Source organism: Carettochelys insculpta, chromosome 9 (assembly GCF_033958435.1).
Source record: "Carettochelys insculpta isolate YL-2023 chromosome 9, ASM3395843v1, whole genome shotgun sequence".
Taxonomy (NCBI): domain Eukaryota; kingdom Metazoa; phylum Chordata; order Testudines; family Carettochelyidae; genus Carettochelys; species Carettochelys insculpta.
Window position 1 is genome coordinate 19,838,235 of NC_134145.1, and position 12,940 is coordinate 19,851,174.

General features: G+C 41.0%; 1 protein-coding gene across 1 annotated transcript in view; it reads left to right on the forward strand.

The window, feature by feature from the left end:
- The first annotated feature begins 1,049 nt into the window (after window positions 1-1,049).
- IL12RB2 (interleukin 12 receptor subunit beta 2) overlaps window positions 1,050-12,940 on the forward strand; it is a 31,477-nt gene continuing 19,586 nt past the window's right edge. Inside the window, 7 exon segments of the mRNA XM_075002973.1 lie at window positions 1,050-1,116; window positions 3,092-3,307; window positions 4,309-4,423; window positions 7,361-7,413; window positions 7,483-7,617; window positions 7,886-8,028; window positions 9,611-9,758. Of these exon segments, the coding sequence (XP_074859074.1) occupies window positions 1,059-1,116; window positions 3,092-3,307; window positions 4,309-4,423; window positions 7,361-7,413; window positions 7,483-7,617; window positions 7,886-8,028; window positions 9,611-9,758 (868 nt within the window). The 5' untranslated portion in view covers window positions 1,050-1,058.

The following is a 12,940-nucleotide window of genomic DNA, read 5'->3' on the forward strand; positions in this document are numbered from 1 at the left end:
ATTCCCAGCTCCCTGTCACTTGCAGGACCCAGGTCCTGCAAGATGCAAGCAGCAGGGATACTGGAAGGTCTCTCTGCCACTCTGGGATCCAGGAAACAGACCAGTCCTGCTGGGCTGGACAGTTTCCCAGCTCCTGCAAGCTCAGGGGAACCAGGAACTAGACTTCAGCCTGGTTCCCGTCTACCCTTGCCTTACATGAAAATTTGAGTTACACAGAGGTTGCAAAAACACAACCTCCCCCACCCTGCGTAACTGGAGGGTTTGTTATATAGGATGAAAACCCTATGCATATAAAAGTTAGTGAGAGAAAGGGAAAGAGGCTAAGACATGAAGAGTGACCTTTACTTTGCACAGGGGCTAGTCAGTCTGTCCTTGTGGTTCCTAACCATAAAACACTGCAATGGCTAGCATTTGCAGTGGTGCTAACCTCCACATTGTAGTGTTGAAAATTGGGCTCTGTAGGAATTTGCTACCTATGTGCACTGAGCTTGCTCAGATGAACTGAGTCTGCTCAGTAACACTCCTGAAGATACAGCCCTTTGGCAGCTGCAGGTAACCTGGTTCCATAGTCCCTCCACCCCCAGCTGTGACTGACTTCCCCCAATGTGCCCCCCTACCCAGCCCTCTGCCCTGAGCATTCTCAGACTAAAGTTGCCCCCTACAGGTAGTGTCATATTGCAACTCTCCCACATCTTGCCCTGAGCCCCACTCCCCCCAAGGGTTGGGGCATAGGTGTGTGATAGGACAGTACCTGTAGGAAGTTTAAGTTACTTTCATCCCTGGAAAGGAGGCATACTTAGTCCCTGTATTCCCTTGGATGCCATGCCTGCCAGAAGCAAATCACTGAGGTCACTAGCCTTCTCTCCCAGTAAGCCTAATCCTGAGGGCAGTGGTTAGAGAGCTACTGTTTATCCAGGCATGTGAAAGGTTTATTATTAACTATTGCAAAAACCACCTTTTGTGTCTCTAAGCTACAGATGTAATATGTTTCAAAATGTTGACTTTTTTTTTTTTTTTAAAAACAGGTAAAAGGCATTAATTTCACTTTAAAGAGCAAAATGTTGTCCATGTGTATTGTACACTTCGCAATTTGGTGTTTCGTACAAGCAGTAACAGGTATGTGATTTTTTTAAACAAAAATTTTGCGTCGTAAAATCCTGTGCATTCTAATTTGTTTCTTCTTCAGTCTGAGTGTTTTGTTGAAAAGATGTCTTATGTTTTTAAGTTCCAGAGAATTAGAATAGCATGACCACAATGCGTGCCTGGGTTATTTTCTAATTTTAAAAAAAGCCATTTTCAGTGAATTGGATATTTCTGCTAAGAATAGCGAACCTGATTCTCCACTGCTTTGGGCCTTGTCACAGTTTCATACATTCTGGTTTGATTTGGTTGCCTTGTACAGCCATGGTTAGCAACTGTGAACAAACCTACAAGGCAAGGCAGTGGAGGATCAAGCCAGGTGTTTACTGAATGCACTTTTCAAATCTAAATAGTGGATAAGTTAAGATCCATGTAACTGTTGGCAACTTTCTCTTTCATTTGTTTATACTGCTTATAACTGAAGTTTCACTTCCGTTTGATGTGTGAATTTAAGGCTACATACAGGAAGTAACTGCTAGTAATTTTTTTTTCCCCCTCTTCAAAGTTAAAGCTAAAGTTAGAGGTTCTCTCTTGGTTATATGAGAGGCACATCTTGTATGTAATCCATTTCCAAATAGGCTGATTTGACTAGGTCAAGAAATAAATAGAAATGCTACTCCATTTTCCACGGCCCATTTTAGTTGATTATAAGTACGTAGTTCTTTCTCTCTCAAATGTAAACGCATCTTTGAGCTGGGTGTTTCACCTTCTTATCCTTGCGTCTACACAGGAAATATGAAAAGAAAAATAAGGGATATCTCCCATTATTCAGAGGCAGTTTTACCATTCAGTAGAGCAGGGATGGCCAAAACTGGCCTGGGGGCCAGATCATCTGCCTGGGTTAGTCCCTGGTGAGCCTCCACTTAATATTTACTTGTGCCTCCACTAGTGTCAGAGAACTGCAGTTCTTGTTGGCTATGGATCACTGTTCACAGCTGGTGGGAGCAGCGGGAAGCATTGTCCTGATTCTATTAGCTTCAAATGGTGATCCACAGCCAATGACAGCTGACATTGCCCAATACTGGTCCAGGCACAGTAAACAGAGGTGGTGGCCTGCCATGGATCAAGCCTGGCAGGACAGTGGGTTTCTTTTTTTTATTGCCTACCGCAGCAATAGAGGCACGTTTGCTGCTATTTCACTATGGCTGTGTAGTGTTTTTTGTTAAGATAGTTTTGTTGGATTGTGCTTTTTTCAGTAAGGAAGTAGACTTTCATTCATTATGTCCCTTAAATCAAGGGAAGTTTACCACCAAGCACAAGTCATAATTCAGAGTCCTAACTGTACTGTCACTGCAGCTGAAGGATTCACCTTTGCCTAGTAAAGCACCCAACACTTAACATGCTTCATTTTCCATTTTTAAACAGGCTTTACCCCACCCCCAAAATTCTCAGATTTTAAAAGAAGCTATTATAGGAGCCCAGGGAAACTAATTTTGTTTTTTTAAACCACAGGTTTTAGACCACTCAGGTACATGAAAATAGCGATTGCTAGCAAAATAAATGTTACTTTAAGCAGATATGTTTGCGTTAATAAGAAGTTTGTCTGAATTTAAATGCGAGACTGTTAAGGTAAGGTAGTGAACTGAATGACTTGTGTGCAGCATAACCCACTCCTCAATGTTCAAGTCTTTTTTAAAAAAAAAAAAAAAAAAAAAGAGAGAGTGCGCGCACGCAGCATTGGCAGAATTCTGTGGACCCAGCTCCCCACTGTGGAAAGAGATGGCAGCTCAAGGTCATCTGTTGCTTTTTTCTGTCCTCTCGTCCCGCAGTATTAACCCGATATATGTCCAGAAAAACTGAAGTTATTTCACACTCATTTTCACCCTTTTTAAGAAAAATAAATACTGACACATTTCTGGGAAATTTCAGACAAAATAAAAACCAAAGGATTTTACATGCTCTAAGAAGGGATCGTGTAATTATTATCTAATTTTTGTTTTTCTTATTGTAGAAAGTTGTAGGAGAGGAGACATGATTGCTAGCACAGATTCTGTAGTCCTTCCTGGATCAAACATTACTTTCTCATGCCAGCTAAAACAGGGTGAACAATGCACTGAGCTAATTTTCAATAATTCTGAAAAGGTGCTTGCATATGGAAAACACACATTTACTTGCAAATGTAAATCAAATGGAAAGCTCATCTGTGGAATTGACATCTGTGTTGGAAGTAAGGCAAAGCCATTTCCTGTTTCTCATTCTAAACGCTTGCTTGCTAGACTATCAGATGTGATGTGCCTCTGAGAAGCACATCACAAAGTAGTAGTGGGGTAACTACTTCAGTGAGTCCACTGCGTGATTGATAGCTTATAAGCAGAATTAAAATTATTTACCTTGGGCTAGATTTATGCATCAGGGTACTCCATTAACTGATCTCCCTCCATGCATGTGTGGGCATCCACCATTGTAGAATCATACGCTTTACTTTGGGAACAGGCTGCACACATATATTGCCAGCCTGCTATATAAACATTAACTACTGCCATCCTTGTAAAATACTACATGAGCCTTTATAACAACATATTTGTCCCTTCAGTGGAATGTCACTTTTAGTGTGAAGGGGACAGAAGAGTCCAAGGCAGCAATAGTTTGGAAAAAATCCCAAACACATTGCTCTACTGGAGGATGTGGGGTTCCCCGAAGGAAAGGCAGACACACAAGGCCTCAGCCTAGACAGATTTAGCTTCCAAATGATCGCCAAGTTTTGTGGGCGGAGGGCACAAACTCCAAGTAGTTCCTTTATGAATTGTATTGTGAATAAGAAACTGCAACAGGAATCTCAGTTTTTAGTAGCCTATAGGAGGTAATATTCGTGAAGTGGGTTGGGTTGCATCTCTTTAGTCTCATGTGGAAGGAAAGCTTTTTAAAAGTGGTGGTCAGTTGTGGTAGGCAGGCCTTGGGTCCCAGTCCTGTACAGACCATGCACATAGAGTTCCCTAGAATCCAGTTGACTTCATTGGTTCTGTGCACAGTGATCAGTCCATGGGAAACAGCTTGCAGAAATTGAATTTAGAATATAATAAAGTCAGTGTCCCATAAAAAGAGCTAAGTAAAAGTACAGCCTGAACCATGATCTCTCTAGTTTTGTTGCCCAGATTTTTTAAAAACCAACAAGAGCAGTTTCTGAATGTCTGTTTCCTGTTTTTATCTCAACTATTGACAACCATTAAGATCCTCCAGACCAGCCAAAAAATGTATCCTGCATTCAGCATGGAAGAGATGGGCACCTTACTTGTACTTGGGATAAGGGAAGACTTACTCACATAAACACGACATATATTGTACAGTAAGTATGTGGTTGACAAGGTCCTTTAAGCCTACAGTTGAATAACCACCTGTGTCTGGAAGGCTTATTTATTTTTAATAAGCCACCTGCCTTTTTGCAGGGGGGGATGCTTTATGTGTAGAAACCTACTATATTCAGACCATTTTCGTTCATTTAATGGTCATAGGATTTTAAAAAAAGTTGTAAGTTTCATGATTTCAGCTATTTAAAAATCAGAAATTTGACAGTGTTGTAATTGCTGGGGTCCTAGCCAAAAAGGAGTTGTTATAGTGGGGATGTCACAGGGTTGTTGTATGGGAGACAGAGCACAGGTCTGAAGGCAGAGCCACCAGCAACAATTCACTATTAAGGGTGTTAACGTATGCTACTCTTACCCTTACTTGTTTGTATACTGCTGCTGGAGGGACTCTGCCTTCAGAGCTTGGTGCCCAGCCAACAGCCACTGCTCTTTGTCCACCTCACTCTGACATTAGTAGAGAATTGCATCTCCTTTTTAGGTCAGGAGACACAATTTGAGAAGTGTTGGTCTTCCCTGTGAAGTCTGTTTTGCATAGGGTAAAAGCACGCAAAGGGCCAGTTTTCATGGCCATGAATTTGATAGGACACTACTTATGTTTAAAGACTTTTGGTGAGAAGTGTAATGGAGATTATATGACTAAAGTTCATGAAAGAGAGTCTAATTGCATGAGGAGCCTATTTAGCTCACTTTTTTTCCCCCTCTGTAGATGCTGCACCACAGTAGCTCAGCATCTTCTGGGCTAGGCCAGTGGAGGGACTGTACCTTTTTTCTAGAAATGCTTCCCCCTTGAAACTGGATATTGCAATACTGGAAGTAATATTAGACAGCTGCATAAGCTTTCCACTTCCCAGGAATATATTCACAAATTGTCCCAATATAAGTAGAGCGAAAGTGCTTCTCTGCGCAGTTAGGGCATGATTGGAAGTACTTTTAATAAGGGACCCTATGGCTTGTATCTGTGCCATGGAACTCTGGCCACTCTCCCTTTCCCTAACATTGTTCTGAAATGTATTACCCAGCCTGCTGCTCAGAACCCAGGCAGAATTCTGATTCTCTGATCCTACTGAGGAGCCTGTATTCCTCCCTCGGAGTCTAGGTTTCCCTATATCTTACTATAGAAAGCTAGGGACCTTGTACTAAGTCCACACAGGCTGCCCACCTTGGTATGTACAAGGAAGAGAACTAGATAATTTGGGGCATGGTTTCCCAAATGTGGGGGAGTAAAGAAATTCACCCACCCCCCCAAAAAAGCCCGCCTTTGCTTCTGGCTCTCAGCCCCTGCCATTTTATGTGGGTGACCCTGCACAACTGCTATAAAAAGCAGGCAGCTGGCGAAGGCCCATTTGGCACTAACTGCTTCCTGCAGAGGTGAATGAGTGTGGGTTGTGGGGAAGGAGGATGGGATTAGATGGGGGCTAGGGGTGCCTGGCTTTGTGAGAAGGGAGGGGCTCAGGCAGGTAGCTCATGGGGCTTGAGCTGCAGCTGGCCCCAGCAGCGCAGGGCTCAGGTAGGGGGCTGACCTGTGGCTGGGCGGGTGGCCTGGAAGGCTGGCCCATGACTGGGTGGGCAGCTAGTCCCAGAAGCACAGGGCTCAAGTGGCGAGGAAGCTGGCCCTGGTGGCTGGCTGGCCCCAGCAGCGTCGGGCTTGAGCAGGCGGCTCTGGCAGTGCTGGTCTCAAGTGGGCAGGTGGCTCTGGTGGCTGGTATGGGATTTAGGCAGCTGGCCAGCTGGGGCTGAACCAGGCATCTGCAAGAGGCCAAGAAAAACCTATTTGTGCTTATTTTTAATTTTAAATAATATTTATATCAAGTTTGGGTTTATTTGAAATTACAAATTGAATTTTTTGTTAGAGGGGTTGGATGATGGTAAAGGAGGGTGGGCATGAGGGTGTCCCAAAAATCAAAAGGGGAACATGATGCTGGAAAGTTTGGGAACCACTGATTTAGGGAGTCAAAATGCACAGGGTATTTCCTACCACCTAACAAACTCTCCTCCCAGCCATCTGGATCTATTGAACCTGCCAGGGAGTTGGGGTGTTTTCTTTTTGTTGTTCACAGGCAAGATGGACAGACTCAGCTGCTGTCCAACCAGGATTTGAATACCAACAAGGCATTTTGTGCTGCTAGGGCTCCTATTGTGCTCTGCTGTTAGCCAGAAAAGCACTGGTTCTTGTATAAGAAAGAGAGATCTGCTATCAAGTCTTCAATCTGATAAAGCATATGAAATCGAAGACTAGCAGGGAAGCACATATCTCACTGATGTAAAGCGTTAGTAACAGAGAAAGCCATGTTAATCTATATACTATCAAAACAAAAAAGCAGTCAAGTAGCTTTGTAAAGACTAACAACATAATTTGTTAGGTGAGCTTTCGTGGGACAGACCCAAAATTCGGTCTGTCCCATGAGAACTCACCTAACAAATTATTTTGTTAGTCTTTACAGTGCTACTTGACTGCTTTTTTGTTTTGATGTAAAGCAGTATGATGTAGGTTGCTACCCCCATTGTTACAGAAGAATCTACCCAAATCTTTGCAACTTAGAAGGAATCCAGAAGTGTATAGGTTTTGAAATAATTTTTGTTTGAGAAAGCATACCATATGACCAGTGCCATCTTAGTATAGCTTTGTTTAATTTAACACCTTGCATTGCTTTATGGTATTTAAGACATTTAAGCAGCTATAGATACATGTACAGCAGGTGTATCTGTTTTCAGCCAGAAGAGCTCATTGATTGGACAGTTCAAGCCAACATTAATATTTTGCTGTTCAGAGAAAAACTTCAGAGCCAGAATTCGCATTTGGTGTGATCCATTATGACTCAACTGAAATAACTGGAGCTATGTCAATGTACCATCTGAGGATTTAGCCCACAGAGTGTGTGTGTTTATGGTTTTAATCACAGTTTTCTCATTTGTTATAGGGTAACAAGTGAGACAGAAAGTTTAAGTTTTGCAGAAGAAAATGGGGAAAATTGTAAATGTGGGTCCCTGAAACTGACCAAGCTGAATTTCGAATCTGTGGAAAGTTTCACAGAAGAAAAAGAGGAAAATTGTAAATATGGGTCATTGACACTGACCAAGCTGAATTTTGAATCTAATTATACAGCTGTGGTTGCTGCCTCAAATAGGCTAGGAAATGCTTCCTCCGAACCCTTCACTTTCATGTTAATAGACATAGGTAAGTGTTACTTGCTTCTGAAATGAGCAAATCTGGGGAGCTGGAATGAAGAATCAAATATACCATTATATACCTTAGCATATCAATTTCAAAAGGTTGCCAAATGCACCCAGAGTTTCATATAGTTGTTACTTTACAGTAGCAGCACCTATCTAAATAAAGGGACCCACTGTAATTTACCTGAAGTACATATTCCATCATTGTATCTTACAGCTTCTATTAAGATTGCATGTCTAACTTTTTTTTTTTTTTTGGTCTTTGCTATTAGTGAAGCCTCATTCTCCAACAGATATTTTAGTGAAATTTCACAACTTTTCTGCAACAGATTGTACTGTCATTTGGCATGATCAGCAACAAAACCAAAGGTTTAGACTAAGATATCGACCAGTTAACAGTCACTCCTGGAATATGGTAATAATTCTTTCAAGAAAATAAAAATGAAGTTGATCATTGATGTTTGATTTTATTTCTTCAAAATTTGCATCTCTTCTTGTTGTGACCAAATTTAAGATAATGTAGTAATTCATATCAGAATAAATTTTATTAAATGTTGTCAACACCACATCTGAGCTGAAATTTTCTGTACATATAAGGCCCTAATCCTACCAAAGACAGACAAAAAACCCCATACTTATGTACATAGTTTGGCTTCAGTGAAGCCTAGTGTTCATTTGAGTTTTTTTCCCCCAGGATCAGGTCCCTAATGCCTGACATAACTCTCTGTTCAAACATATTAAGTAACTTGCTACACCCCTCAAAAGCCAAAAATTTCTGATCACATTTTCCAAGTTACAAGATATGAACTACCACTTTATAGACTACGACTCTTGTTAAGATGAATCAGGGAATCATCTTTTACTGAAGTTAGTGGAAGTCTCTCCTTTTAACAGGAGTCAAGTCAGACCTCAAAATGAGCATATTAGGATTTTTTTTTTCCAAATGAGAAATCAAAGTATTGAACAGTTGAAGAGTTTGTTATTGTCAGTTTACAAACTATAGGGGGTTTTATAGGAAAACTGCAAAGCAAAATGCAGGAAGTTTTGTAATATAGCATGCTGGGGGAATTTGACTGTTAATCAGATATTCCAGTTAGCTTATAGTTACCAGTGGAATACCAATTTTCAGAGAATTCTAATAGGGTAAAAAGAATAAAGTACAAAAATAGTATACAGTTACTCACTGGCTCAGTAGTAGTAGTGTACAGCAGAGTGGTTGGTTTCTCATGGCACTTTAGGTCTATAGTGGTACAGTTTTCTGCACAGTAGGTTATCTTATGACCTTATCTTATAGCCTCTATATCACTATGGGCAGTTCTCGGTACACATCCAGATCACAAAATACACTTACATGTTAAATTATGTTCTGTATAATTTTAATCTTTTTGATTTAGAAGGCATTTAATTTTAAGCAAGGGAGGACAGAAGACAGTCAAGCGCAAGATGTGTAGTTGCATAATCTGCCAGCATATACTAATCCCTGTTACTAGACTGAAGATTTGTAGTGGGAGATGTCAGAAATGGTGGCTATGAGCCTTCTGGTTGGTAAAGTGCTGGATCACAGAGCTTTTACTGTATTTGTTACTTTTCTTTTTAAAAGGGTTATTCAAGGCTGCACTGAATTCGTTTGCCATTGGTTTAAATATTGTATTCAGTTTCTTCTCTGCAAGAGAATAGTTAGTACAGTAACTAGCTAAATAAGGATTTGTGGGAACTCCAGAACTTGACAGTACTGTGGTAAAAAGTTTTCTAAACCTAGGAAACTTAGTTATCCATCAGTAGGAGTCACTGTGAGTTATGTACTTTGTTATAAAATGGTAGGCATATACACATGCTTTGTAGCAGTTCCAGGAAGCTTTTCTTTGGGCAAGGAGTTGACACCTAAACTCCCAAATCAGGCAGAAGAATGGCTTCTGGAAGCCTGGTTGGTGATCGTTTGAAACCACCTCAGATTTTGAGTAGTTGGGTTAAATACTTTCCATTTAATGTCATTAAAGGTCGAAACTTTAAATGCTACAAGATACAATCTACATAATCTGAAGCCATATACAGAGTATGAATTTCAGGTTTGCTGCAAATTTCATCCTAGCAGAGGATTATGGAGTAACTGGAGTGACACATTTCGAATACAGACTCCAGAAGCAGGTAATAAAATGAGCAGTTTGTCTCCATCCATTGTCTATGATGTATTTAGAAAGTGTTTGAGAACAGATTAATATTAATTAATGCAAAGCATGGGGCAGATTTTAGTGTAATTAGAACAAGTCAGAAACTGGAATTCCTATTCATTGGGAAACTCCAAAAAAGGTCAAAAATAATTCTTTGGAAATGTAACAGAAGTTAAATTTATAGGAAACTTTAGAAAAAACAGGAATTAACAAAATGTTGATTGGAAATTGGAACATTGTTCCATTTTGATCTTTTTGAAGTATTCCCAAGGCTCTTGGTGCCCAGGAGCCAGGGCTTCTAAGAATGCTGAGGAGCTAACCTGGAAGCCTCAGTCTGCCTGATGCACTGCACTGGAGCTGGGGACCCCAGAAGCCTAGACTACTGATGAGCCACTAATTTGGGAACAGATGCTGCCAAGGAGCTTCAGTGCTGAAAGCTAGAGTTTCAGGTCCTCAGGTCCTGGTCTGAAGCTTCTCCTGCTGAGGATCCAAGTGTGCTGGCAGGAAACCCAGGCAGGCTTCCACTGGAAACCTGCATAGTATCTGTCAATTTCAACTATATTGACATGTTCCTGCAGAACATTTTCATTTAAACAAAATAGTATTTTTGTACAGGAAAGTGTTCTGTCTCTACCTAGTAATCAGTGGAATCACTTCAGATTTACAATTTTGAAACAGCAGAATCAGGTCAGGAGTTCTGAACAGCCAAATACACAATAAAGTAGGGAAATGAATGAGAGGTGTTGCCATTAGTCCTCTTTGTAGAAATAGAGGACAGTTCCCACATAGTAAGATCTTAAAGAGAATTAGTATTAATAAATTTGTGCTAGCTCCGATATCAGATGTGTGATGCTGTGAGGTCATGTGTTTGACTTCAAAACTACCCTCTGTGAAAACAAAAAAAAGCAGTAAAGTAGCACTTTAAAGACTAGGAAAAATAATTTATTAGGTGAGCTATTGTGGGACAGACTGACTTCTTCAGACCAAAGCCATAAAGAAGTGGGTCTGTCCCACGATAGCTCACCTAATAAATTGTTTTGTTAGAGTTCTATCTCTACCCAGTTTAACTTTAAAGTGCTACTTTACTGTTTTTTTGTTTTGATAGTGTCTAGACTAGCATAGCTTTCTTTCTGTTACCCTCTGTGAAGTCACATAGTACAAAATTCTCAGTTCTTCTGAAGGAAGAAAATTTCTCCCAAGTCTGTCTCTCAAAGTTTTGTTAGTTTGACACCAGCTCCTTTGATCTTACATATGCCTTTGATATACTTGTAAGTTATTATAAAACTTACAGCATCTTACAGTGACTTATCCTATTTACTACCACTGATAGCATCATTTTCTGTACGAAGCAGCATTGATTGATGCAAGAAAGCAGCGTGAACTTTTCTCCCTCCCAGTAATTTCCTTCCTGTAACCCTTTGTACGTATATTGGGTTGCTATAGTATTTTAGTTAAGTGGTAATATGTCAGTCTGGGGGAGAAGAGCATTTACGCTTTTCCCAGATAAATATAATCTCAAAGTAATCAATGAGTACGTTTTAGCCCAGGGGTCAGCAACCGTTACAACGGGGAGTGCTGAAATTCGACCTTTTGATTTCTGTGTCCAGTCCGAGTGCCAGCAATACTTTTTAAAGTCACTGATAGTCCTGCTTACAACAGTTTCATTAATAAAGATGCAGAGCTTTACCATTACCACCAGGTGGTGGTTGGTAGCTTTCGCTGGTCTGTTGTTGAGCCACAGGCATGGCTTTGAGCAAGCTCCTGGCTGCATGTGGGAGGAGTGGTGGAGCTGAGTTCCCCCGCTAGTGCTGATGAAATCAGCTCATGTGCCTCTTTTAGAATCCATGCCAGGGGATTGCTGACCCCTGTTCTACCCTCATTCTAAGTGATCTTGGAGTTTTGAGCAGAGTCATAGGTACAAAATGGCTACATTACTAAACTAAAAATGACAATGTGCAAAGTTCAAAGCTCTGCTTTTAGTGAATACAATACATTTTACTCGTCAGGTTTCCATATAGTGTCTGGTTCTGCCACAGAATGTTACTTTAAAACACCCTTCTGGAATTTGTTTGTTCTGGTGCAGGATGTATGTGAAAATAGTCTTGAAGTTTGGAATACTTGGGGTTAATCGACTCAGGAGACAAATTCCTTAAGTTGCTTTCACCCTTTGGATACCTTTCTATATATCATCCCCTAATAGTGCTCAGGCTTTAGTTCTCCCAATGCTACTTTTCGTCCAAATTTAGCTAAAATTAATAAGGCTATGGGAGATTTACAGGTGATTGAGGTAACAGTTCTTAGCATTGCTTTTTTATAATCTAGAATAGATATCTTTCTTGCATTCAGTTCCAGTCAGATTTATCCACGAGCTCCTGCTTTTGTTTTTGGGTTATTGGTAAAGTCTGTTCTTGAGCTCTGGTGTTCCTCTTTCAGCATACATTAGTGAAATTAGATGTGAACAGAGCTGTCCCATCCATAGGATGGTTTGGGGATGCCCCCGGGTACTCTGCTTCTTGCTGCTGTGGAGAAGCAGGGTGCAGCAGGCTGGGAGGGATGGCAGGGCAGGGCAAGGCAAAGCAGGTTGCAGGGCTGCTCCAGCTTCCACCACCGCGAGTGAAGGAGGAAGGGCTGACACCTTCTACTGCCAAGCACCAGGCCCCCTGTAATTCCCCAGTTCCTAATGCCCTGAGGAAGGGCAGGGAAGGAGCAGGGTGAAGGCAGAGAAGAGGCAGGGCTTGGGGGAAGGGTGAGGCAGGAGGGATATTGCCATCCCTGGGGCATTGGGGAAGGTTGTCCCAGTCCCCCCGCCTCCACCAAGGATAGTCCTGGTTTTGAAGAATCAGGCTATAGCATCTTTTGTTTTATTATTTTTTTCTTCCTATCTTTCTACTTTTCTGATTCTGAACTACTTGACCACATCGTCCACCAACTTTTGGGTTTCCTTCATCAATTTACTTGATTCTTGCTACTGTGTATTAACTGAAAAACCTTTAGCCATAGCTTATCTGCAGTCTTATTTCTGTTAAATCTTAAAAATGTCTTTCATGAACATTTTTCTTCATTGAGCTAACTGCAGCTTTTAAACACCATTGATCATTATGAGTATTTATTTTCAGTAACATGAGAAACAGTATATTGTTATTAGCCATGGCTACACTA